This window comes from Chrysemys picta, chromosome 12, assembly GCF_011386835.1.
Source record: "Chrysemys picta bellii isolate R12L10 chromosome 12, ASM1138683v2, whole genome shotgun sequence".
In the NCBI taxonomy this organism is placed as follows: Eukaryota; Metazoa; Chordata; order Testudines; family Emydidae; genus Chrysemys; species Chrysemys picta.
In genome coordinates this window covers 4,189,429-4,214,837 of record NC_088802.1, presented here as the reverse complement: position 1 = coordinate 4,214,837, position 25,409 = coordinate 4,189,429, and the positions used below count along the sequence as shown (strand labels likewise).

General features: G+C 59.1%; 2 protein-coding genes across 2 annotated transcripts; one reads left to right on the top strand and one right to left on the bottom strand.

Moving 5' to 3' along the window:
• The first annotated feature begins 434 nt into the window (after nucleotides 1-434).
• Nucleotides 435-7,571, top strand: LOC135974692 (uncharacterized). The gene is made up of 5 exons (XM_065563141.1): nucleotides 435-590; nucleotides 2,249-2,418; nucleotides 2,967-3,099; nucleotides 4,656-4,825; nucleotides 6,146-7,571. Exons 1-5 carry the CDS (start codon nucleotides 494-496, stop codon nucleotides 6,287-6,289), a joined length of 714 nt encoding a protein of 237 aa, XP_065419213.1. The 5' UTR covers nucleotides 435-493; the 3' UTR covers nucleotides 6,290-7,571.
• A 2,358-nt stretch (nucleotides 7,572-9,929) lies between these two features.
• LOC103306775 (nuclear factor 7, brain-like) lies at nucleotides 9,930-24,141 on the bottom strand. Its single transcript, XM_024112360.3, has 11 exons — nucleotides 23,496-24,141; nucleotides 21,918-22,013; nucleotides 20,907-21,140; nucleotides 20,349-20,371; nucleotides 19,668-19,987; nucleotides 15,543-16,084; nucleotides 14,073-14,168; nucleotides 13,586-13,819; nucleotides 13,205-13,227; nucleotides 12,212-12,516; nucleotides 9,930-11,778 (listed from the first exon to the last, which is right to left on the bottom strand). Exons 1-11 carry the CDS (start codon nucleotides 23,922-23,924, stop codon nucleotides 11,255-11,257), a joined length of 2,826 nt encoding a protein of 941 aa, XP_023968128.2. The 5' UTR covers nucleotides 23,925-24,141; the 3' UTR covers nucleotides 9,930-11,254.
• Between the last annotated feature and the right edge of the window lie 1,268 nt (nucleotides 24,142-25,409).

The window sequence follows — 25,409 nt, the reverse complement described above, 5'->3', positions numbered from 1 at the left end:
GAAGATCTCTGGTCCAAGAGTGGGAGAGCATCTCTGCTAGCTGAGGGCTCCTTCACCTAGTGGAAAAAGGCACAATGAGTTCCCAGCAGCTGGAAAGAGAAGCGAGCGGTGGCCACTGGGAGCCCCCCAGGAACCTTCTACTGCTGCAGTGCGAGGAGGACCCCTCTATTCACTGACACGGGCAGAGCCTTGTGCGTCGGCAGCCGCAAGGCAAAGGGTTCAAAGCCTCCCTCTGCCACGTCCCGAGTGGCGCCCCCTAGTGGCACTGCCAAAGGCCACCCTGCCGTGGGACGCGCCGTTGAGGCGAAGGGTAGAGACCTGTGAGGGGCAAACAAAGTTCAAACTCCGGCTCCCCAGGTGCTCTAATGAGTCAGCGCCGGTGTTATCTCTGGCTGGGAGAGACGCCAGCAGTCGTCCAGCGCTCGGGCTCAGGAGATGGGGAGTGGTTTTCCATGCAAGTGGGACTGGTTGCCTAACAAGAGGCTGGACTTGAATGAGAGCCAGAAGCAAGGCGACATTAACTGACTGCCCCGGTGCAGGGCCCGACAGAGAGAGACGAGAACGAGGCTGCGGGCTGTCATCCTGTGGAGGTAGGTTCCTCCCTGCCACTCAGGTTGGGGGTTGGAGAGACTCTTAGAGCAAGAAGATGCAATAATTCGGGGGTTAGAGCAGGGAAGGTTGGGAGCCAGGACTCCTGGGTTCTATCCCCAGCTCTGGGAGGGGAATGGGGTCTAGGGGATTAAAGCAATGGGGCTGGGAGCCAGGACTCCCTAGCTCCTATTCCTAGCTCAGGGACAGGGGAGGGACCTGGGGGTTGGAGCACAGGACTTGCGGGAGGCTGCAGAGGTGGGTCCTAATCTCATCTCAGCCCTTGTCTTCACTGCCCTCTCATGGCGCCCACCAGTCCAATGCAGCGCACGGTGCTTTTGAGGCTTTTTCAATCCATGTTTTTAAAGAGTGTGGAGATTTTCAGAAGAGTGGAGAAAAAGCTAGAGAAAGGGTGACTGATCTCCTCACTTCCTGTGCACAGCTCCGAATCCTTGACTTAGTGACCATAGAGTTGTAGAACTGTAGGACTAGAGAGATCGCCTAGCCCAGGTCCCCTGCACTGGGGCAGGACTAAGTATTATCTAGACCATCCGTGACAGGTGTTTGACCTGCTCTTTAAAATCCCCAGTGATGGAGATTCCACAACCTACCTAGGCAATTTATTCCAGTGCTTCACCACTCTGACTGTTAGGAAGTTTTGCCTAATGTCCAACCTGAACCTCCCTTGCTGCAATTTAAGTCCATTGCTTCTTGTCCTGGCCTCAGAGGTTAAGGAGAACAATTTATCACCTTCCTCTTTACAACAACTTTTTACATACTCGAAGACTGTTATCATGTCCCTCCTCAGTCTTCTTGTCTCCAGACTAAACAAACCCAGTGTTTTCAATTTTCCCTCATAGGTCATGTTTTCTAGACCTTTCATCATTTTTGTTGCTCTTCTCTGGACTTTCTCCAGTTTGTCCACATCTTTCCCAAAGCGTGGCGCCCAGAATTGGACACAATACTCCAGCTGAGGCCTAATCAGCGCAGAGTAGAGTGGAAGAATTACTTCTCGGGTCTTCCTTATGACACTCCTGCTAATACATCCCAAAATGATGATCTCTTTTTTTTGCAACAGTGTTACACTGTTGACTCATATTTAGTTTGTGGTCCACTGTGACCCCAGAACCCCTTCCGCAGTACTCCTTCCTAGGCAGTCATTTCCCATGTTTCCAAGTGAAGTACTTTGCATTTGTCCTCACTGAATTTCAGACCATTTCTCCAGTTTGTCCAGATCATTTTCAATTTTAATCCTATCCTCCAAAGCACTTGCAACTCCTCCCAGCTTAGTATTGTCCACATACTTTACAAGTGTGATCTCTGTGCCATTATCCAGATCATTGATGAAGATATTGAACAGAACCAGATCCAGAACAGATTCCTGGAGGCCTCCACTCAATATGCCCTTTCATCTTGATTGTGAACCACTGATTATCTAATCTATCTACACATCCCCAAACACCCACTCTACCTATCTACCTAGCCCCAAACACCCCCTCTATCTATCTATCTATCCTACAGTTGAGCAGGTCTGGCTATCTCCAGCAGAGGTCAATATTGCATAAGCAGCTATTCCCGAGCAAGGCTAAGACATGGGCCCCTGGCTGAGGTCTCTGGGGCTGGTGGGACCCTAAAGGCGGCGTCTGCCTTTGCTTTGCAGGTGGAAGGAAGCCAGCCAAGATGGCTGGGAAAGACTCTGAGCTGGAGAAAGGCCTCCATGCCATCGTGGGCAGCTTCTACAAATACGCCAAGGGCCCGCCCGGAGCCCAGGTGCTGGACCAGGCGGCTTTCCAGAAGTTGCTCAACAACGAGCTGAGCCATCAGCTCACGGTGAGACCCGGCGACTCGCACCCCAAGGCACCAGCAATTGCCAACTGCTCACTGATGGCAAAGGGGGCTCTGGCGGTGCCCCTCACTCCCGACCCGCAGCCCCCTGCTGCCCCAGCCTTGGGCTCCCCCACCCAGCTCTGCCAGTGCCTCTCAAACCCGACCCATAGCCCCCTGCTGCTATCCCAGCCCTGGGCTCCCTCACCCCAGCTCTGTTGGTGCCCCACACTCCCGACCACAACCCCCTGCTACCACAGCCCTGCCGGTGCCCCTCGGTCCTGACCTGCAGCCCCTGCTAGCCCAGCCCTGGGCTCCCCCTTTCCTGCCACCGGCTCTGATGATGCCCCTTAATTCACCCCTCCTTTATCCACCTCTGCCTCTAGCTTGTAGCTCAGCAACACAAACACACACACACACACACACATCCCCATGTAGCAGGTGTGATTCCCTCCAGCAGGAGCCATCTCCCCCTCTGCCCCCCACCAGTAGCAGCCTTCACTGGCCAGCTGCTTCCCACACCGCGGCTTTGCCATGCCTCCCTTGTGTTTCAGGAAGTGCAGAGCACAGAGGCGGGGAAGGACCTGTTGAAGAGGTATGCAGACAAGAAGGGCATCTCCTTCGAGGAATACTGGAAGCTGGTCGCTTTCGTCTGCCAAACCATCCAGTGTAACAATTACAGCAAACGTAAGAGTTCAGTGGAGGACAGTGGGGAAACCGAGGCAGGTTCCTAAGTGGGCGACTCCCCCAAATCCTTCACCTCCAGAAGTTAAAGCAAACCTGTCCCCCTCCTCCACTTCCCTCCCCCCGCAGCCTCTAAACCCAGTTGCCCTAAAATTCACCAGCTTTCTCAGAGACTGGAATCTGTCTGCCTACCCCCTCCTCCCACTGCGGGCATCCCCACCCCACACTGCGCTCCCCACATCTCCCACCTCTCCCACTGCGGGGATCCCCACCCCGCCCTGCACTCCCCACATCTCCCACCTCTCCCGCTGCCGGGATCCCCACCCCGCCCTGCACTCCCCACATCTCTCACCTCTCCCGCTGCCAGGATCCCCACCCCACCTGCGCTCCCCACATCTCTCACCTCTCCCGCTGCCGGGATCCCCACCCCGCCCTGCGCTCCCCACATCTCCCACCTCTCCCGCTGCCAGGATCCCCACCCCGCCCGGCACTCCCCACATCTCTCACCTCTCCCGCTGCCGGGATCCCCACCCTGTCCTGCGCTCCCCACATCTCTCACCTCTCCCGTTGCCGGGATCCCCACCCCGCCCTGCGCTCCCCACATCTTTCACCTCTCCCGCTGCCAGGATCTCCACCCCGCCCTGCGCTCCCCACATCGCCCACCTCTCCTACTGCGGGGATCCCCACCCTGCCCTGCGCTCCCCACATCGCCCACCTGTCCCGCTGTCGGGATCCCCATTCCGACCTGTGCTCCCCATATCTCCCGCCTCTCCCGCTGCCGGGATCCCCACCCACAACCTCCCTAGATAATTTGTTCCGGTGCTTAGCCACCCTGACAGACAGGAAGTTTCTCCTAATGTCCAACCTAAACCTCCCTTGCTGCAATTTAAGCCCGTTGCTTCTTGTCCTATCCTCAGTAGAGTGGAAGAATTATTTCTCATGTCTTGCTTACAACACTCCTGCTAATACAGCCTAGAATGATGTTCTCTTTTTTTAGCAACAGTGTTACACTGTTGACTCATATTTAGCTTGTGGTCCACTGTGACCCCAGATCCCTTTCCGCAGTTCTCCTTCCTAGACAGTCATTTCCCATGTTCCCAAGTGAAGTACTTTGCATTTGTCCTCACTGAATTTCAGACCATTTCTCCAGTTTGTCCAGATCATTTTGAATTTTAATCCTATCCTCCAAAGCACTTGCAACCCCTCCCAGCTTGGTATTGTCCGCAAACTTTACAAGTGTGATCTCTGTGCCATTATCCAGATCATTGATGAAGATATTGAACAGAACCAGACCCAGAACAGATTCCTGGGGGCCTCCACTCAATATGCCTTCCAGCTTGACTGTGAACTACTGATTATCTATATCTATCTATCTATCCCAGACACCCCCTCTAGCTAATCTAATCTATCTATCCTATACTTGAGTGTGTCTGGCTATCTCCAGCAGAGGGCACTGTTGCACAAGCAGATATTCCCCAGCAAGGCCAAGACATGGGCCCCTGGCTGAGGTCTCTGGGGCTGGTGGGACCCTAAAGGCGACATCTGCCTTTGCTTTGCAGGTGGAAGGAAGCCGGCCGAGACGGCTGGGAAGGACTCTGAGCTGGAGAAAGGCCTCCATGCCATCGTGGGCAGCTTCTACAAATACGCCAAGGACAAAGGCGGAGCCCAGGCGCTGGACCAGGCGGCTTTCCAGAAGTTGCTCAACAACGAGCTGAGCCATCAGCTCACGGTGAGACCCGGCGACTCGCACCCGGGGCGACCAGACGTCCCGATTTTATGGGACTGTCCCGATATTTCCTTGTTTGTCCCACGTCCCGACCGATGTTTCGTCAGGACACTGCACAAAGAAGCTCCGGCTCGCGCCCACCCACCCCCGACTCCGCCCCCTCCTTCCCCCCATTGGATAGCTCCCCAAATCCCCGCCCTGGCCCCGCCTCTTCCCCACGCACGCTGCTTGCACGCCGATCAGCTGTGTGGTGGCGGCGCACGCGCTGGAGGGAGGCCGGACACCAGCGTGTGTGGCGCGGCCGCCATGAAGATTAAGAGGGTGGTGCGGTGCAGCAGCTGTGCCCGGAGGCCAGCGGAGGAGGGATGTGCGGAGGGGGGATGGAGGGAGGAGGGTCGGGCAGTTGCGCCGAGTCTGCGCCTCTCTCTTGGCGCGGCGGCTGTGGGGGGTCCGGGGTGCGGGCGCTGTAACCCGAAACCTCCCGCCCGTGAGTGGAGCGGAGGCGGCGGGGGAAGAAGGAAGCGGCTCGGCTCGGCAGTCCCACACACACCAAGGGGGAAGCGCTCCGGTTTGTTCACTGAGCTCATGGCAGCTACAGGGTGGGGAAGGGCGGGTCTGTGCCTCCTTTGCGGGGCTCTCCCGGCCCCAGGTGGGTTCTCGCTGCCCCTTGCTCCTGCGGCCTTCCCGGCCCCACCCCCCGGGACTTTGCCTCCTGCACCAGCCTTTGTGTGCGGAGGCGGGACAAGCCCGTGCCGGGAGGGAGGCTGGTTTTTAGGGCATCTCTGATTGCAGAGCCGGGGGGCGCAGCCAGCGGCTGCAGAGGGTTACGGTGGGGCGGGGGCGCGCTCTGGTCCTTTTTTTTTTTTGCCCCACCCCCCGGCGTCCCAATATTTCATCTTTGGCATCTGGTCACCCTACTCGCACCCCAAGGCACCAGCAATTGCCAACTGCTCACTGATGGCAAAGGGGGCTCTGCCGGTGCCCCTCACTCCCGACCCGCAGCCCCCTGCTGCTATCCCAGCCCTGGGCTCCCTCACCCCAGCTCTGTCAGTGCCCCTCTATCCTCACCTGCAGCCCCCTGCTAGCCTGGACCTGGGCTCCCCCTTTCCTGCCACCAGCTCTGATGATGCCCTTTAATTCTTAATTCACCCCTCCTTTATCCACCTCTGCCTCTCGCTTGAAGCTCAGCAACACACATGCACACAGCAGGTGTGATTCCCTCCAGCAGGGGCCACCACAACACACTCCCCCTCACCAGTAGCAGCCTTCATTGGCCAACTGCTTCCCGCACCGCGGCTTTGCCATGTCTCCCTGGTGTTTCAGGATGTGCAAAGCACAGAGGCGGGGAAGGACCTGTTGAAGAAACTGGATACAGACAAGAATCAGCTCATCTCCTTCGAGGAATACTGGGAGCTGGTCGCCTTAATCTGCTACGCCATCGAGCGTTACAATTACAGCAAACAGTGACCGTTGAGCGGAGGCCATTGGGGAAACCGAGGCAGGCTCCTAAGTGGGCGACTCCCCCAAATCCTTCACCTCCAGAAGTTAAAGCAAACCTGTTCCCCTCCCCCACTTCCCTCCCCCCGCAGCCTCTAAACCCAGTTGCCCTAAAACTCACCAGCTCTCTTGGAGACTGGAATCTGTCTGCCTACCCTCTCCTCCCACTGCGGGGATCCCCACCCCGCCCTGCGCTCCCCACATCTCCCACCTCTCCCACTGCTGGGATCCCCATTCCGGCCTGTTCTCCCCACATCTCCCACATCTCCCACTGCTGGGATCCCCATTCCGGCCTGCCCCACATCTCTCACCTCTCCCACTGCGGGGATCCCCACCCCACCCTGCGTTCCCCACATCGCCCACCTCTCCCACTGCGGGGATCCCCACCCCACCCTGAGCTCCCCACATCGCCCACGTCTCCCACTGCCGGGATCCCCACCCTGCCCTGCGCTCCCCACATCTCCCACCTCTCCCACTGCTGGGATCCCCACCCCACCCTGCGCTCCCCACATCTCCCACCTCTCCCGCTGCCGGGATCCCCACCCCGCCCTGCGCTCCCCACATCTCCCACCTCTCCCACTCCTGGGATCCCCATTCCGGCCTGTTCTCCCCACATCTCCCATCTCTCCCACTGCTGGGATCCCCATTCCGGCCTGCGCTCCCCACATCTCTCACCTCTCCCACTGCGGGGATCCCCACCCCACCCTGCGCTCCCCACATCGCCTACCTCTCCCACTGCGGGGATCCCCACCCCACCCTGAGCTCCCCACATCGCCCACCTCTCCCACTGCCGGGATCCCCACCCTGCCCTGTACTCCCCACATCTCCCACCTCTCCCACTGCTGGGATCCCCATTCCGGCCTGCGCTCCCCACATCTCCCACCTCTCCCGCTGCCAGGATCCCCACCCCACCCTGCGCTCCCCACATCGCCCACCTCTCCCGCCGCCGGGATCCCCACCCCACCCTGTGCTCCCCACATCTCCCACCTCTCCCGCCGCTGGGATCCCCATTCCGGCCTGTGCTCCCCACATCGCCCATCTCTCCCACTGCCGGGATCCCCACCCCGCCCCGTGCTCCCCACATCTCCCACCTCTCCCGCCGCCGGGATCCCCACCCCATCCTGTGCTCCCCACATCTTCCACCTCTCCCGCCGCTGGGATCCCTCCTGGCCTGGCCTCCCCATGCCATCTGCCTGGCCCACTGTAACTTGGTAATGTTGCTTGAATAAAGTAACCAATTTGTCTCTTTTCATACTGCAGTCAGAAGACTTTTGACACATGAGGCTCGGTATTGTCCTGAGCTGGCAGAAGGCTGTGGGAGTGCTGGAGGGAAGTGTGTGTGTGTGTGTGTGTGTGTGTGTGTGTGTGTGTGTGTGTGTGTGTGTGTGTGTGTGTTTTTTTGCTGAGCTACACTGTAGCCCAGGGTGGGCAAACTGTTTGGCCACATCTGGGAATAGAAATTGTATGGCGGGCAATGAATGCTCACAAAATTGGGGCTGGAGGTGCGGGAGGGGGTGAGGGCTCTGACAGGGGGTGCAGGCTGTGGGGTGGGGCCAGAAATGAGGAGTTCAGGGTGCGGGAGGGGGCTCTGGGCTGGAGTGGGTGAGCGGGGCGGGGGGGTGAGGACTGGCTTGGGGTGCGGGCTCTCGGGTGGGGCTGGGGATGAGGAGTTTGGGGTGCAGGAGGGTGCTCTGGGCTGGGCCCGAGGGGTTTGTAGGGAGGGAAGGGGATCAGGCTGGGGCAGGGGGTTGGGGTGTGGGGAGACGCTCTGGGGTGCAGGCTCCCAGCGGCACTTACCTCAAGCGGCTCCCGGAAGCAGCGGCATGTCCCTTCTCCGGCTCTTACACGCAGGCACTGGCCGTGCAGGTCCCATTGGCGTGCTGGAGGAGGCCACTGGAGCAGATAGTAGCAGGAGTGGGGCCATGCTGTGGCTTCTGGGAGTCGTGTGGTGCAGCCCTGACCCTGCACCTCGAGCTGTAGTTTCCCCACCCCTGATTTATGGTTTTTTTCCAGCTCAATTGACACAGATATTACCTAGCATTGGTCCCTGGGGAATCCCACTAGAAACACCCCTATTAGATGACAATTCCCAGCAAAAATTACTTTGGGGGATCTATCAGCAAGCCAGTTTTTAAGCCATTGGATGTGGGCTGCATTGGTTTTCGCCTAGGGCTAATTCTTGACTTGGGATGTCGTGCAGGGCTAAGTCAAATGCCATCCATATGTGATGCCAACTTTCCTTTGAGTGTATTATGTCAACACAGTAACCTTTATTTACCTAACCGGGGCACTCATAAAAAAACGATACCGAGTTTCTCTGACATGACCTCTTTGCCAGGAAATCAGGTTGAAGGGCAACTAACAGAAGGCGCGAGAGTCTCTTTGTTCATTTCGCCTTAGGCCATGTGGGTATGTCTTGCTACGTGTTGCAACACATGACAGATTCCAGGCCAAATTCCCTGCTGGTGGTGAACAACCCTGGATTCAATGGAGTTCAAGCCACTTACACGAGGGCTTCACTTGGCCCTGATTTCCTAGGAAGAGACGTTCCCGCCTCTGTATCCAGTCAGTCTGCGAGGTCAAGAGCGCACAGCGGCAGCCCTCCCTGGGCTAGATCCGCAGCTAGTGTCATTCGGACGTTGCTCCGTTGCGGCCCATGGAGCCAGAACCCCGAATGGTGCAAGTCAGCGCTGGATGCAACTGAGCTCCGCCCGGTCGTACCAAGCGGGGATCTGGCACCGTTAACTTCCAGCCCAGAACATCTTCAGCGTTCATTGCCAAGAGACGGCGGGAGACCCATTTCCCCCGGGAACCTCACAACTCACTCAAAGTGGCACGTCAGCAGTCTGCAACGGCTCATCCGTGAGGGTACAATTTCCTCATGGATATTTTTAGTAAAAGTCGGGGACAGGTCACGGGCCATAAACAAAAATTCAGGGGAGCCGTGACCTGTCCCTGACTTTTACTAAAAACATCCCTGACAAAATGGGGAGGGAGGAGGGTCCAGCACCTTGCCCCATTGCATGCAACAGCTGGGAGCTGCGGCCCCCCTGCCCAGTGGCTGGGAGCTGGGGAGTCCCCCCACCTCCCATGGTGACTAGGAGCTGGAGAGGTGGCTTGCCACTCGCAGCAGCTGACCAGCTGCCATGGTCCCCCCGCTGCCCACGGGGCTGGGAGCTGGGAGGGGGGGTCCCCCACCTTCTTCAGGGGCTGGGCAGCTTGGGGGGGCATGTCACAGATTCATAGCTTTACTCATCTGACAGATGCCAGAGAGATCAGTTTCTCCCCCAGGGAAGGCGAGAAGATGCATAATCCTATATGGGACTTGAACCTATATAATCAGGAATCCAGAGTCTGACGTGTACATCCAGACTGACCCTTCCAGAGTCCATGGAATCAGGGCTGGAGTCTGATCTCAGGGACCCCCCGTGTAAACCCAGAGTGACTCCACGTCAGCCAGCAGTGTGTACTTTCGAAGTATGCTAGCCTAAAGTGAAGTAAGTCCAGCAGCTTCACTAGATTTACACTTTGTAAACCCAGAGTAAGAGAGGTCGACTCAGTTCAATCACTCCAGGTTCCCACCGGCGTAACGGAGTAATAAACGGATGGATTTAGTTCAGTGGATTTATTGGGATGTAATTGAGGAATACCTGCAGAAAGGCCAATAGGGTTACTCCAGGTTTACACTGGGGTGTAATTGAGGAGCCAGTCAAGGAACCACAACGGATTTATGTTGGTGTGACTGCAAAGTAACTCTGCTGACTGCACCAGTGTTCTACTGGTGCAAATCCAGAGTAACTCCAATTAGCCCAGTGGAATTATTCCAGGTATGCTCATGTATCTGAGGAGTAAATCCATGAACTTCAATGGATTTACCTTGGTGTAAAGGGAGTAACTCCAGTGACATTCAGTAGAGCTACTCTACATTTACACCAGGGAGTAACTTGGGAGGAAGTGCCAGTGACTATGATGGAATTACTCCAGTTTTACACTCGTGTGTAACTTGGGGAGAAATGCCATTGACTTCAATGGAGCTACTCCGGGTTTACACCAGCGTGTAAATGGGAAGTAACACCAGTGCCCTCAGTGTAGTTACCACAAGTTTACACTGCTGTAACTGACGGGTAGTGATAATTACTTCAGTGTGGTTACTCCACATTTACACCAATGTGTAACTGAAGAGTGAGACCAGATAGTTCCCTTGACTTACACTGGGCAAAGTCAGTTACTCCACATGTACAACTGTACGCAACCAAGGAGCAAGTGCATGGATGTCACAGGAGTTGCTCAGGTTTTACACAGCTGTAACTGTGATCAGATTCGGCCCCAGAAAGTCTGAAACTCTTAACTCGGATGCTCTGACCTCTGTGGCGCACCAAAGGGATGAATGAACCAGCAGTTCTCAAAGGAAACCAAATTAATTGCCATTGAATGCTTCCTATTTAAGGTTACATCTCACCAGGGAAATGGCCGGACCATGCACCCAGGGGCTGCTGAGAACAAAGAACCAACAACAAGCTAGAGGTTCAGCTGGTGTGAACCACCCCAGCTAGTGGATAAGTCAGGATGTCACCGACTTACGGCCAAAATTGCCTTTGTTCTAGGTTGCGGGTTCAAATCCCAGGGCTGTTGGGTTGGATAAAACAAGGTGGTGGGATGTTGGCGGGTTCTGTGGAAGGGTTCCTGAAGCCATCATCACTGATCCTGCTGTTAACTGGCCCCCTGTCATTGGCGGATAAGCCAAGACTACTCGGGCCTCAGGAACTGAGTAGAGAAGAATCCGTCCCGGTGTAGGACTCAGGCACATCAGCAGAGGGCGATGTGGGGCAACTTGGCCATGGCACCAAGGTGGCTCCGATCAGGCCCCAGGGTCGGGGGACTGGCTGGCCCAGGGCGATGGGGCAAGGGACATGGAGCCTCTCCCCTCTAAGGGTGTCAGAGATCCAGGTCCCACATGGAGAGGGGCTCGCTGGACTGGGTGCTCAGGAAGGGAACTAACTCCTCCGCAAAGGAGTCCTGGAAGGTGTGCAGATGGGTCAAGCTGGAGCTGTTGTAGAAGGACAACTGGCCTCCTTCGAAGTCCAGATACACCCCCACCTTCTCCAGCCTCCCGCAGACGGACAGGGTGAGGCGGGGGTCCGTCAGGGCCCGGTACTGCCCCCCTCGCCGCTCGATGGCCCACACCCCTTCCCTGGCCCGGAAGCTGAGACGTCTCTTGCGTTTCACGGACCTCCGGGCAGCGCCCACCACCCAGTCAGGATTGTCGCCCACCCGCACCTCCCAGTAGAGCCGGCCGCCCGCACAGCCCTCCCGCCCCACCACACAGGGGCTGGCCGTGAAGCGCTGGGGCTTACGGCGCCAGAACCGCCGGCCCGGGCTGAACTTGACGCCGGTGGCTTCCTCAATGAGGACCAGGCTGGGGTGGGCCGAATGGCAGTCCAGGGTGATGCAGGCTGGCACTGCGGGAGGAGAGAGGGAGAGGAAGGGGTTAATGGCTGGGTTGTGTCTCATATGCCCCGTATTGGCAGCAGGGGAGGGGGATTCCCCATCAATTAAAGAGATATTCTCCCCCAAGTCAGTGCTGGCCCCATGGGAGCACTAGGGGGCGCTGTGTTGTAGGGCGCATGGTAGGGGGTTCGGTAGGGGGCGCTCTTCCCTCACAGTCAATGCTGACCCCAATACCCCAAAGCAGTACTAGGGGGGTGCTGTGCTGCAGGGAACAGAGTCGGGGATGCTTTTTCCAACACTGGGGGCATGCAAAGCAATATCATGGGAACGGCACCACCCCTTCATCTTCCTCTTCCTTTGCCTCTTCCTCCTCAGCCTCCAGCGCCCCCTGCTGATCTCCCGCCCCGCTCCCCACAGCACAGAGGCCGAGTACGGTCACTTCACCTGGGTGGACTATCCCCAGTAGCTCCTTCCAGGCGTAGAACTGCAGAGGTCCCTTAAACTCCCCAAGGTTCAGGTCCACAGGCACCACTCCATCGTCTTCCTCTTCCTTAAACTCTTCTTCCTCGGCCCTCTCCTCTTCTTCCTCCTCTTCCACCTCAGGTTCCTCATCTTCCTCGTCCTCTTCCCCTTCCTCCTCTTTCTCACATTCATCGGTGTCGTCGTCACTGGTTCTCAATTCCTCTTCTGCCTCCACCTGGTCTGTCTTCTCCACCTCCTTCCCCTGGACTCCCTGCCCCGCACGGACTCTGTGGAGAAGCTTGTGGGTTGGCGTGAGTGGCCCTAGTGTGGTTTTCGAGGATAAGGGCCTACCACCAACAACCAATGGGGTCATGAAGGCAACAGCCCTACCCACCACCATCAGCCAATGGGGTCATGAAGGCAACAGCTGACCCACCACCACCAGCCAATGGGGTCTCAAGGATAACGGCCTACCTACTGCTGCCAGCCAATGGGGTCACAAGGATAATTGCCTACCTACCACTATCAACCAATGGTGTCATGAGGATACTGGCCTGTGTACCGCTGCCAGCTAGCGGTGTTACTGCTTTAGCTCAAGTGTAATGTCTGGCGTGTGTGGTCAGCTGGCCTGCAGAAGGAGACAAAAGCCTACTAAAGCTACTAGTTAATGGTGCTACTCCCGTATGTCAAGGGGTAGAGCTCAGAGCTCGCTGTGTGCTCATGAGAGGATAATAACCTACAATTGCTACCAGGTAAGGGTGGTACTCCTGGAGCTCAAGTGATGGAGTTTAGCGGGCGCTGGTTCATGTGAGAGAAAAGCTTATCACTGCTTGATGGACTCACTCCTGTCACTCACACTGTAGCGGCCCCTGCTCCTAGGCCTAGTGGACCCTGGATTGAACCCTGCAGGTGACCAATGAACTCAAACTTTCGTATGGAAATTTTGGGCGTGGGGACAAACCCAAAGATACTCACCTCTCCATCAGCTCCTTGGCATCCTGGATGAGAGGAGAAAAGGGATGGGAATGAGTCAATCCCCAGAGGAGCTACCTCCGCCTCCCCCGACCTCTGTCCATGGGCAAAACTCTGCTCCTCAGCCCCATAACTGCTGCCTCACCCCAGTCAATAGGATGATTATTTCCTCTCTGGACCAAGTTTTGGTCCCCATCCCCATCTCTGTTCCCTTGCGGTCCTATCAACCCCCATTGACCCATCTCTGCTGGCACCCAAACCCCAGCTCTTCTCCCCTGCCCCCTCCAAAGCCCTAACCTGTCCCCCATTCTAGCTCTGTCCCCCTCCAGCCTTCCCTGCCCCCTCCCAACCCTCCCCCCACCAAGGTCTGGCCCTTCCCCTCACCTTGAGGAAGCCGATGTTGTCCTTGCGCTCCAGCCCTACGCGTACCCTGGAGAGGGTCTCGGTCCAGGACGCCACTTTCCCATTCAGCTCCTGGAGCTTCTCTTCCATCTGGGCCAGGTTCTTCTTCCGCTGCCGCTCCAGCGCCTCCTTCAGGCCCAGCTCCCGCAGACTCAGCAGCTGGTGCATCTTTTCGAACTCTCCCGAGATGTGGTCCAACAGGGACTCGGAGCAGCTCTAGGCGAGGCGGGAGTGGGGGGGGAGGATGGAGACTTGAGTGGGCGTCTGAGCCGTCAGCACCAGACCCACTTCTACACCAAGGCCTAGTCCAGAGCTGAGGATAGAACCCAGGATTCCTGGCTCCCAGCCACCCTCCCTGCTCTGACCACTAGACCCCACTCCCCTCCCAGAGCTGGGGATACAACCCAGCAGTCTCTCCCTCCCTGGATGAAGCCCATGTGCCCATCTAGCCCGGTATCCCGCCTCCTACCTCCAGCTCTGTTATGTTCTCCTGCTGGCGGCACCGGCTCCGCATCAGCCTCTTGAGACCTTCCTCCAGGGGCTGCAGAGAGGCCTTGAGCTGTTCCTGGGCAGCAGAGATCCGGGGTCACCAGTTGGAGCCACCCCATCGAGATTCCTCACCCGGCAGTGGGATTTCAGTCCCAGCTCCCTCCTGGGAATTTCAGCCCTGCCCAGCCCTTCCCATTGGCTGCCCTTCCCCAAATCCCTGCCTCCCAGGGATGGGCAGCCAATCAGAGCTGCTGCAGGTGACAGGCAGGTGACAGGCAGAGTGTACTACCTTCCCCCGCCCCACTCCCCCAGCAGCCAAGAGGAGTTTTCAGGTAGGGGAGGAGGGAGCAGAAAGAGCCTGACAGTTCCAGGAATGGGTCAGTCCACTCCCCCCACCCCACTGGGAGCAATGGGTCAGACTGCTCTCACTCCCCTCTCAATGGGTCAGTCCACTTCCAACGACGAGCAATAGGTCAGTCCTCTCTCCCCTCTTTCCCTCCTGTGAGTAATGGGTCAGTCCACTCCCCCTTCCTCTCCTGTGAGCAATGGAGTGCTCTGCTCTGTCTCTCTCTCTCTCTCCTAGCTTGGGTCACTCCATTCCCCTCTACTCTACTCCCCTCCTGTGAACAATGGGTCAGTCCACTCCCCCCACCCCCACCCTGTGAACAAGGGGTCAGTCAGTCCACTCCCCTCTTAGCAGTGGATCAGTCCACTCCTCCCCCTCCTGGAAGCAATGGTTCAGACTGCTCCCACCTCCAACCAGCCCCCCCATCCCCATGAGCGGTGAATCTATCCACCTCTCCCATCATGAACAATGGGCCAGTCCACTCCCCTACTCAGAGCAATGGGCCTTTTCACCCCCCCTCCCCCTTGATGAGCCACTCCCTGCGCCCCCTATGAACAATGGGTCAGTCCACACACACACCCCCGAACACAAGGCCTGGGAGGGGTGAGGAGCCCCTGCAGTTGCGGGACAGGGAGGGACAAAGTGCAGGGTGGGGGCAGGACTGACAGGTGGCTGGTGGTGATCAGCATTGATGTGGGTCTCGACTTGTCTCTGAGGAGCCCAGAAAGCTCTGATGTGGGGATGGGGGCACTGGGTTCACACGGGGCTTGAAGTGGCAGAATTAAAGGCTGGGCTGGGAAGCAGCCAGAGGAAGGCTGGGGTGGGTAGAATTGAACCCACTAGACCCCGCCTAGAGAACCCAGGAGTCCTGGTTCCACCCCTATGCTCTGCCAACCTCTAGACCCCACTCACCTCCCAGAGAACCCAGGCATCCCTGCTCCCGCCCCCCCCCAACTCCCCTCCCAGAGAACCCAGGCGTCCTGCCTCTTATCTCCCCCTGCACACTCTAATCCCTAGATCCCACTCCCCTCCCAGAGAACCCAGGTGTCCTGGCTCCCGCCCCCACACTCCCCTCCCAGAGACCCCAGGTGTCCTGGCCCTCACCTGATATTTCTGGACGGCGTTTTTGACGGGCAGGAAGTCGTGGCCGCGGTGCTGGGGCAGGTCCCGGCAGATCACACACACGGGCCCCTCGTCCTGGCTGCAGAAGAGTTTGAGGGGCTCCTCATGCTCCGCGCAGAAATACCAACTCCCTCCTCCGCCCGGCTGGGCCCCCTCGTCCAGTCTGAGCAGCCGGGCTTTCTCCGCCAGGCTGCACAGGGCCCGGTTGAGGGCCACCCGGCGCAGGGCGAAGGGACGCCGGCACTCGGGGCACAGCCCCCGGCGCTGCCCCTTGGGGACGCAGGGCTCCAGGCAGGTGGCGCAGAAGCTGTGCCCGCACTCCAGCATGCGGGGGTCCCGGAACAGGGACAGGCAGATGGGGCAGAGCAGGTCCTCCGTGAAACTGGAGACTTCTCTGACTGATGCCATCAGGCTGGGGACGTCCCTTCTCCTAGGGGCCTGAACGCTGCTGGGCCGGGACGTCCCTTCTCCCAGGGGCTGGGACGTTGCTGGGCCTGGACGTCCCTTCTCCCGGGAGCCGGGTCACTGCTAGGCCAGGACGTCCCTTCTCCTGGGGGCCGGGTCACTGCTGGGCCGGGACGTCCCTTCTCCCAGGGGCCGGGACGCTGCTGGGCTGGGACGTCCCTTCTCCCGGGGGCTGGGACGCTGCTGGGCCTGGATGTCCCTTCTCCCGGGGGCCGGGATGCTGCTGGGCCGGGACGTCCCTTCTCCCGGGGGCCGGGTCGCTGCTGGGCCGGGACGTCCCTTCTCCTTGGGGCCGGGTCGCTGCTGGGCCGGGACGTCCCTTCTCCTGGGGGCCGGGTCGCTGCTGGGCCGGGACGTCCCTTCTCCTTGGGGCCGGGTCGCTGCTGGGCCGGGACGTCCCTTCTCCCGGGGGCCGGGTCGCTGCTGGGCCGGGACGTCCCTTCTCCCGGGGGCCGGGTCGCTGCTGGGCCGGGACGTCCCTTCTCCCGGGGGCCGGGTCGCTGCTGGGCCGGGACGTCCCTTCTCCCGGGGGCCGGGTCGCTGCTGGGCCGGGACGTCCCTTCTCCCGGGGGCCGGGATGCTGCTGGGCCGGGACGTCCCTTCTCCCGGGGGCCGGGTCGCTGCTGGGCCGGGACGTCCCTTCTCCCGGGGGCCGGGTCGCTGCTGGGCCGGGACGTCCCTTCTCCCGGGGGCCGGGTCGCTGCTGGGCCGGGACGTCCCTTCTCCCGGGGGCCGGGATGCTGCTGGGCCGGGACGTCCCTTCTCCCGGGGGCCGGGATGCTGCTGGGCCGGGACGTCCCTTCTCCCGGGGGCCGGGTCGCTGCTGGGCCGGGACGTCCCTTCTCCCGGGGGCCGGGTTGCTGCTGGGCCGGGACGTCCCTTCTCCCGGGGGCCGGGATGCTGCTGGGCCGGGACGTCCCTTCTCCTGGGGGCCGGGTCGCTGCTGGGCCGGGACGTCCCTTCTCCCGGGGGCCGGGTCGCTGCTGGGCCGGGCCGGGACGTCCCTTCTCCCGGGGGCCGGGTCGCTGCTGGGCCGGGACGTCCCTTCTCCCGGGGGCCGGGTCGCTGCTGGGCCGGGACGTCCCTTCTCCCGGGGGCCGGGTCGCTGCTGGGCCGGGACGTCCCTTCTCCCGGGGGCCGGGATGCTGCTGGGCCGGGACGTCCCTTCTCCCGGGGGCCGGGTCGCTGCTGGGCCGGGACGTCCCTTCTCCCGGGGGCCGGGTCGCTGCTGGGCCGGGACGTCCCTTCTCCCGGGGGCCGGGTCGCTGCTGGGCCGGGACGTCCCTTCTCCCGGGGGCCGGGTCGCTGCTGGGCCGGGACGTCCCTTCTCCCGGGGGCCGGGTCGCTGCTGGGCCGGGACGTCCCTTCTCCCGGGGGCCGGGTCGCTGCTGGGCCGGGACGTCCCTTCTCCCGGGGGCTGGGCTGCCCTGTCTCTGCCCCCAAGCCCAGAGGCACTGGAGCCGGCTGCAGTGCAAAGATGCCAGGCTGCAGCTGCAGCAGGACCCGCCTCCTTTGCTGACTCAGCGATTCCTCCTGTGGCTGCGAGGTGCCTGCCCCCCCCAGCCCTGACTCAGCACCAGTCTGCTTTCTCCCCTCCCCCCATTAACCCTCGCCTCTCCAGGCTGCTGGACATGACCGTGCACCTCTGTGATTGGCTCTGGCCGCTGCCCTGGCTGTGCAGGCAATGTGGGGGGTCATGGTGAAATCATTTTGGGGGGACAGTCTGAGCAAACAACTCCACCCCCCCTTCCTGAAACTGCCCCACAAGCCATGAAGCCTGGGAGCCAGGACTCCTGGTTCTCTCCCCAGCTCTGGGAGGGGAGTGGGGGCTAGTGGTTAGAGCAGGGGGGGCTGGGAGCCAGGACTCCTGGGTTCTGTTCTGAGCTCTGGTTTATTTGATTCATACACTTTGAAAATGTCCTCGTAACCAGGTCAATATCGTCCAAAGACTCGATAGAATCAGCTACTCGTGCAACACCCAATGAAATGCCGGTGTCCTGCCTGCTGGGCAATCCGGGTACATTTCCATGGCTTGTCCCTCACACTGGCAGGCTAGAGAGGCTGGATCCTGGTGGCTTTACCCTCCACCAAATCAACTCCTCCAAATATATGGCAGCTCCGAATCTCTGAGGGCTGGGATCGGCCGCACAGATGCACCCCAGGTGGTCGTCAGTTCCACGTGATAGGTGTGACCTCAGTCCCATCATGGACAGTGGCTAGAAAAGAAAAATAGTTGGATATTGATACCTTGCGGAGATGCAGCCAGCTCTGGGGTGGGGCAGCTGGGTAACAGACGCACAGCGGCATCACATGGGGATGGCTCGCCCAGCGCTGAGATGCAACCACCTCTGGGGTGAGTCTTGGCTCCCCCCCCAGTGTCTGCTAAAGATAGGACGGTGACACTGCACCCCACATTCATCACAGTGGCATGATTATGACATAATAATGATGCATTTTGTACAAGATGTGTCATGTGAGGTGGCTATGAAAAAGTTATGATTTGCTGAATATGATTATCCTATTTTTAAGCCTGTATCATTTGTGCATCTGAATATTGACTGTGTAGCTGTATTTCAAATGGGCTTACTCTGGGTCACACCCACAACTAGCCTTCCAGGTACAACAATGTAGACGCTAGACAGTGCTGATGGCTCGTCAACAAAGACAGTGGACCATGGAAGCACTTAGCCTTCCTGCAAACGTTTCAGCCAGCCTATGAATAATGGCTGCCAAGCCCCAGCAAGGACATGTGACCAGACCACATGACACTAAATTCCAGTTTAGTGCCTGTATTTTGCCAGAAACTGGGCTGGGAACTTAGCTTGAAACAAAGGGATTCCCGCCGTGTGGAGAGACTATATGAGGTGAGGAGTGACATCACGACTGGTCTTCACTCCCCCACAACTCAACACCGGAAAGAAGCTCTGGAAGACAAAGGACTTGGAACGGGGGAGGGGAACCGAGGCTGCCAGGCAGATGTGTGCCTTGTGCCTTAAGAATCTGCAAGCCTGCTCGTACCGTCAGTCAGGGTGAGATATGGCGAATTCAAATCCTATCGATCTAGTATAATACGTTTAGCTTGCGTTTTTCTTTATTTGCCAGGTAATCTGCTTTGATCTGTTCGCTGTCACTTATAATCCCTTAAAATCTCTCCTTCTGTAGTTAATGCACTTGTTTAAAGGTTTTATCTTAACCAGCGTGTCTTTATGTGAAGTGCCTGGGAAAATCTCAGCTTGGTGGACACAGGCTTGTTGTGCATATCTTTCCGACATCGAGGGGAAAGCAACCATATTAATGAGCTTGCATTGTACAGATCCCCGTGCAGTGCAAGACGGTATCATTCTGGGTTCATACACCAGCAAGGGTGCAGGGCTGGGGAGCTGGGAAATTGGCTCTTGTCTCCTGTATGTCCTTGAGGGGCTCAGGTAAAGCACTCAGGTAGCTTAGTGGGGTGCGTGGCACCACCCGCTGTCGTGCTGGGTGATAACAGGGCCTGGAGAGGCTGACTGAGCCACCAGCGGAGCCGCATGAGAAGGGCCAGCCCAGTTAAGTGGTTAGGGTCACAGCCGTTCCCACGGCTCCCAGACTGCAGCCCGGGGGTGACAACCCGTCACAAGGACAAGGGTGAGAAACCAGCCTGACCTGCTTGGATGGTCCCCAGCATTTCTTGCCAGGCCTCAAAGTCTAGCGAGTCTTTGAATTCCTCGAGACCCGGGTCCACAGCAACGATATCCCCATCGTCATCTTCATCTCCCTCCTCCTCCTCGCCGTTATCCTCATCTTCATCTCCCTCCTCCTCCTCGCTATTAGCCACATCCTCATCTTCATCTCCCTCCTCCTCCTCGCCATTAGCCACATCTTCATCTTCATCAATCCAATCATCATCATCGCCGCTGGACCCTTCGTCACTTGCACCGTGCTCTTCCTCCTCCCCACCGCGGCTCGACTGATCCTCCCGGACTCTACGGAGGGAGAAATATACTAAACCAGCCACCTGTGTGTGTGTACACACACCTCTCCCTCGGTGTACGTACGGCTCTCTTCGCGTGTGCGCGCACATATGGATCTCTGTGTGTGCGGGAATATGTGTGTGTGACTCCGTGTGTGTGTGTGTGTGTGTGTGTACAGATCTCTGTGTGAGGGAATATGTGTGTGTGACTCCATGTGCAGTTGTGTGTGTACAGATCTCTGTGTGTGAGGTCAGATGTGAGTGTGACTCCATGTGCGATTGTGTGTGTGTGTCACTAACACAAAGAGAGGAACACGCAGACCGAGTAGACCTAAAAAGAAGTGTGCATGTGGGGGGAGGAGACACACACTCACCTTCTCATCAGCTCCTTGATGCCCTAGATGCGCGAGAAAGTGACAGAATTAGCCCCTGGAACTACCCACCACAGTAACAAGCCGTGCCCCCTTGTGGGTGAGATACCAGCCCTATGGGGCAGTCCTTTCCCACCCCCCGTGCTCAGCCCCAATTCCCACCCCTGCGTCATCCAACCCCACCTGTCCCCAGCTGCTTTCCCTCCACACCCCTTCTGCTGCACGTTCCTCGCATCATACACCTGCCCATCTCCCCTAACCTGCTTCTGCCTCGACAGCCTGTTCCCCTCCCAGAGACTCCAGGAGTCCTGACTCCCAGCGCCCCCCGCTCTAACCCACTAGACCCCACTGCCATCCTGGAGCCAGAGATAGAACTCAGGAGTCCTGGCTCCCAGCGCCCCCCGCTCTAACCCACTAGACTCCACTGCTGTCCTGGAGCCGGGGATAGAACCCAGGAGTCCTGGCTCCCAGCCCCATTACACAATCTCCCATCCCATAGCTCCGTCATGCAGCACCTCCCCGTCTTGTTCCCATCTCCTGGCAGATGAAATCCCGCCTCACCCTGAGGAAGGCTATGTGATCTGAGGTGTCCAGCCCCGCCCGGGCCCTGGACAGGGTCTCGTTACGAAAGGTCACTTCTTCATCCAGCTCCCTCAGCCTCTCCTCCATCTCCACCCGGTTCTCCTCCTTCAGCCTCTCCACGGTCTCTTTCATGCCCTTCTCCTTCTCCTGCAGGATCTGATGGAGAACTCCAAACTCCTTGGCGATATACCCCAAGAGGTCTTGGGCGCAGCTCTGCAGAGGGCGGAGAAACCAGCGGGAGGTTCAAAACACATCACCCACCACGGAGCGTGTGCGGGAAGCAGGACGATCGGTGCCTCAGTTTCCCCAACTGTACAGCACTTCCTTACCTCATGGGGGGCTGGGAGGGAAATGGAGCGAGATGGGAATTTTTTTGACAAAATGTTTTTTATAGAAAAATTTGGAACAATCGAAACTGTGTGTGAAACAGGGTTTGGACACGACAAGTCTCCTAAACCAGGAAAAGTTTGGCAGGGAAGGTGAGCTAAAGGGCCAGGGCCTGTTAACTTAGGGACAGTCACGGATTCCTAACAATAATAATACCTAGCACTTTTCATCCTCAGATCTAGCCGCCCTGGACAAGTTTTCCTGGCTCTGCCAACCTCTGTGTCCGCTCCATAATCCTGAGTCTTGGCTACTGGCCCTTTGTTAACGAGCGCTGGTCACAAAACCAGACCGGTGGGAAAGGCTGATTTTTCAAAAGGGGGGTTTCCGAAGGAAGTCAGTGTCATAATCCCTGTCTGATGGGTAGGGAAACTGAGGCACAGATTGGGGCAATGACTGGCCCAAGGTCATCCAGTGGCCGAGCCAGGAATAGAACCCAGGTGTCCTGAATTCCTTGCCAGTGCTTGAACCATTAAGGTACGTGGCGTCGCTCTCCTAGGCCTATGTGCATGGTCCAGCCACTAGGAGGGGACAGCGAGGCCACACCGTAAACGTGGGTTAAAGCCTGACCCCATCTCAACCATACAAGGGGGCTCTTAGCAATACCTCCAGCTCTGCTATGTTCTCCTGCTGGTGGCGCTGGTCCTCAGTGGCTGAATTCAGATTGTCCTTCAGGGGTACGAGAGATGCCTTCAGCTTGTCCTGTGCAGCAGAGAAACCCACCCGTCAGCGAGGAGTTTTTACCCCTTCCTCACAGGTCAGGTTTTCTCAACCTTTGATCATTTTTGTTGCTCCCCTGTGGGCTCTCTCTCGTTTGTCCACATCTTTCCGGAAGTGCAGCGCCCAGAACTGCTGTCGTTCCTGGTTTTGCAGTCGTGCATTTGATTTTTTTCCTTCCTCGGTGTAGTACATTGCACGTGTCTTTACTGAATTGCATCTTGATTTCAGACCCATTCTCCAGTGACACAGCAAGGAGTCCCCCCTCAATGAACTGGCCACCCAGGGGATGTAATGAGACAGGAGCAGTGCAGGGGACAGAGTCTGGAAGTGTCCCCCAGCCTAGTTTGACCTACTTAGACCCCAAATTCCCCTCCCAGAACTGGGGATAGAACCCAGAAGTCCTGACTTCCAGCCTCTATCTTCTAACCCAGTAGATCCCACTCCCAGAGAACATAGGAGCCCTGGCTCCCAGCCCCCCTGTTCTAACCACTAGACCCCACTCCCCTCCCAGAGAACCCAGGCATCCTGGCTCTCAGCCCCTCCCCCACTCCAATCACTAGACTCCACTCCCCTCCCAGAGAACCCAGGCGTCCTGGATCTCAGCCTCCCCGCTCTAACCACTACACCCCACTCTCCTCTAAGGGAACCCAGGCATCCTGGGTCTCAGCCCTCCCACTCTAACCACTAGACCCCACTCCCACCCCAGAGAACCCAGGCATCCTGGCTCCCAGCCTCCCCCCGCCCCAGCTCTAACCATTAGACCCCACTCCCCTCCCAGAGAACCCAGGCGTCCTGGCTCTCAGCCCCCCCCCCCCACTCCAATCACTAGACCCCACTCCCCTCCCAGAGAACCCAGGCATCCTGGCTCTCAGCCCCTCCCCCCCCACTCCAATCACTAGACCCCACTCCCCTCCCAGAGAACCCAGGCGTCCTGGCTCTCAGCCCCCCCCCTCCAATCACTAGACCCCACTCCCCTCCCAGAGAACCCAGGCGTCCTGGCTCTCAGCCTCCCCGCTCTAACCATTACACCCCACTCTCCTCTCAGGGAACCCAGGCATCCTGGGTCTCAGCCCTCCCACTCTAACCACTAGACCCCACTCCCACCCCAGAGAACCCAGGCGTCCTGGCTCTCAGCCCCCCCCACTCTAACCACTAGACCCCACTCCCACCCCCAGAGAACCCAGGCATCCTGGCTCTCAGCCCACCCACTCTAACCACTAGACCCCACTCCCAACCCAGAGAACCCAGGCGTCCTGGCTCTCAGCCCTCCTGCTCCAACCATTAGACCCCACTCCCCTCCCAGAGAACCCAGGCATCCTGGCTCTCAGCTCCCCCCTCCCCCCCACTCTAACCACTACACCCACTCTCCTCTCAGGGAACCCAGGCATCCTGGGTCTCAGCCCTCCTGCTCCAACCATTAGACCCCACTCCCCTCCCAGAGAACCCAGGCGTCCTGGCCCTCACCTGATATTTCTGGACGGCGTTTTTGACGGGCAGGAAGTCGTGGCCGCGGTGCTGGGGCAGGTCCCGGCAGATCACGCAGATGGGCCCCTTGTCCTGGCTGCAGAAGAGTTTGAGGGGCTCCTCGTGCTCCGGGCAGATGGACCAGCCAGACCCGCCCCCGCCCGGCTGGACCCCCTCGTCCAGTCGCAGCAGCCGGGCTTTCTCCGCCAGGCTGCACAGGGCCCAGTTGGTGGCCGCGCTGCGCAGGGCGAAGGGGCGCCGGCACTCGGGGCACAGCCCGCGGCGCTGCCCCGTGGGGACGCAGGGCTCCAGGCAGGCGGCGCAGAAGCTGTGCCCGCACTCCAGCATGCGGGGGTCCCGGAACAGGGACAGGCAGATGGGGCACAGCAGGTCCTCGGCCAGGCTGGACACGTCCAGGGCAGACGCCATCGCCGCCCCGAACTGTCCCCGGGCCGGCCGGAGTCACAGGCTCCGGGGGTTTTGCTTTCGGTTCCCGCACACCCCGTACACACCCCGCCCGAGGAAAGGGAGAACCCGGCAGCTGTCACCGCCCAACACACTTCCGCGGGCCGGCCAAAGTTCAGCTTCTTTGCACGAGTCATACGCAATGCCCGGAGCTGGAGAGAGAACCCAGGAGTCCTGCCCCCGCCCCCCCAGCTCTAACTCACTAGCCCCCCACTCCCTCCCCTCGCAGGGCTGGGGAGAGAACCCAGGAGTCCTGCCCCCGCCCCCCAGCTCTAACTCACTAGCCCCCCACTCCCTCCCCTCGCAGGGCTGGGGAGAGAACCCAGGAGTCCTGCCCCCGCCCCCCCAGCTCTAACTCACTAGCCCCCACTCCCTCCCCTCGCAGGGCTGGGGAGAGAACCCAGGAGTCCTGCCCCCGCCCCCCCCCCAGCTCTAACTCACTAGCCCCCACTCCCTCCCCTCGCAGGGCTGGGGAGAGAACCCAGGAGTCCTGCCCCCGCCCCCCCCAGCTCTAACTCACTAGCCCCCCACTCCCTCCCCTCGCAGGGCTGGGGAGAGAACCCAGGAGTCCTGGTGTCACGGAGTGTGGGGGGGACACAAGGCCCTGCACCCCCGGCTTCCTGCGATTCACCCCAACGTTCAGCCAGTAAAGCAGAAGGTTTATTTAGACGACAGGAACACAGTCCAAGGCAGGTCTTGCAGGCACAGACAACAGGACCCCCCCCCCAATTAGGTCCATCTGGGGGCCCCAGGGACACCACAGCCCCACTGGGGGTCAGAGCCCCGTCTGGGCTCCCCTCCATTCCACCAGCCAGCTCCTGAAACTCGCACTCTCCCAGGCGTCTCCTCCCCCCAGCCTTTGTCCAGTTTCCCGGGCAAAGGTGTCACCTGGCCTCCAAACTTCCTGGGTTCTCATGTTACATGTTCAGGTATCCTCCCTCAAGGCCAATCTCCCATCCCCCAATGCAGACCGTCCTAGCCAACCCCCCCTGCAACCTTCCCAGCCAACACTCCCCGCTCAGCATTCAAAGACCACATTAAGAACAGTCCAGGTTCGTCACACCTGGCTCTCAGCCCCACCCTGCTCTAACCACTGGACCCCACTCCCCTCCCAGAGCTGGGGAGAGAACCCAGGACTCCTGCCCCCAGCTCTAACCCACCAGCCCCCACTCCCCTCCCCGGGCTGGGGAAAGAACCCAGGAGTCCTGACTCCCAGCCCCCCTTGCTCTAACCACTGGACCTCACTCCCCTCCCAGAGCTGAGGAGAGAACCCAGGAGTCCTGGCTCCCAGCCCCCCCCCCATTCTAACCACTGGCCCCCACTCCCCACCCACACCAGGGGAGAGAAACCAGGAGACCTGGTTCCCAGCCCCCTGCTCTAACCACTAGACCCCACTCCCTTCCCAGAGCTGGGGAAAGAACCCAGGAGTCCTGGCTCCCAGCCCTCCCT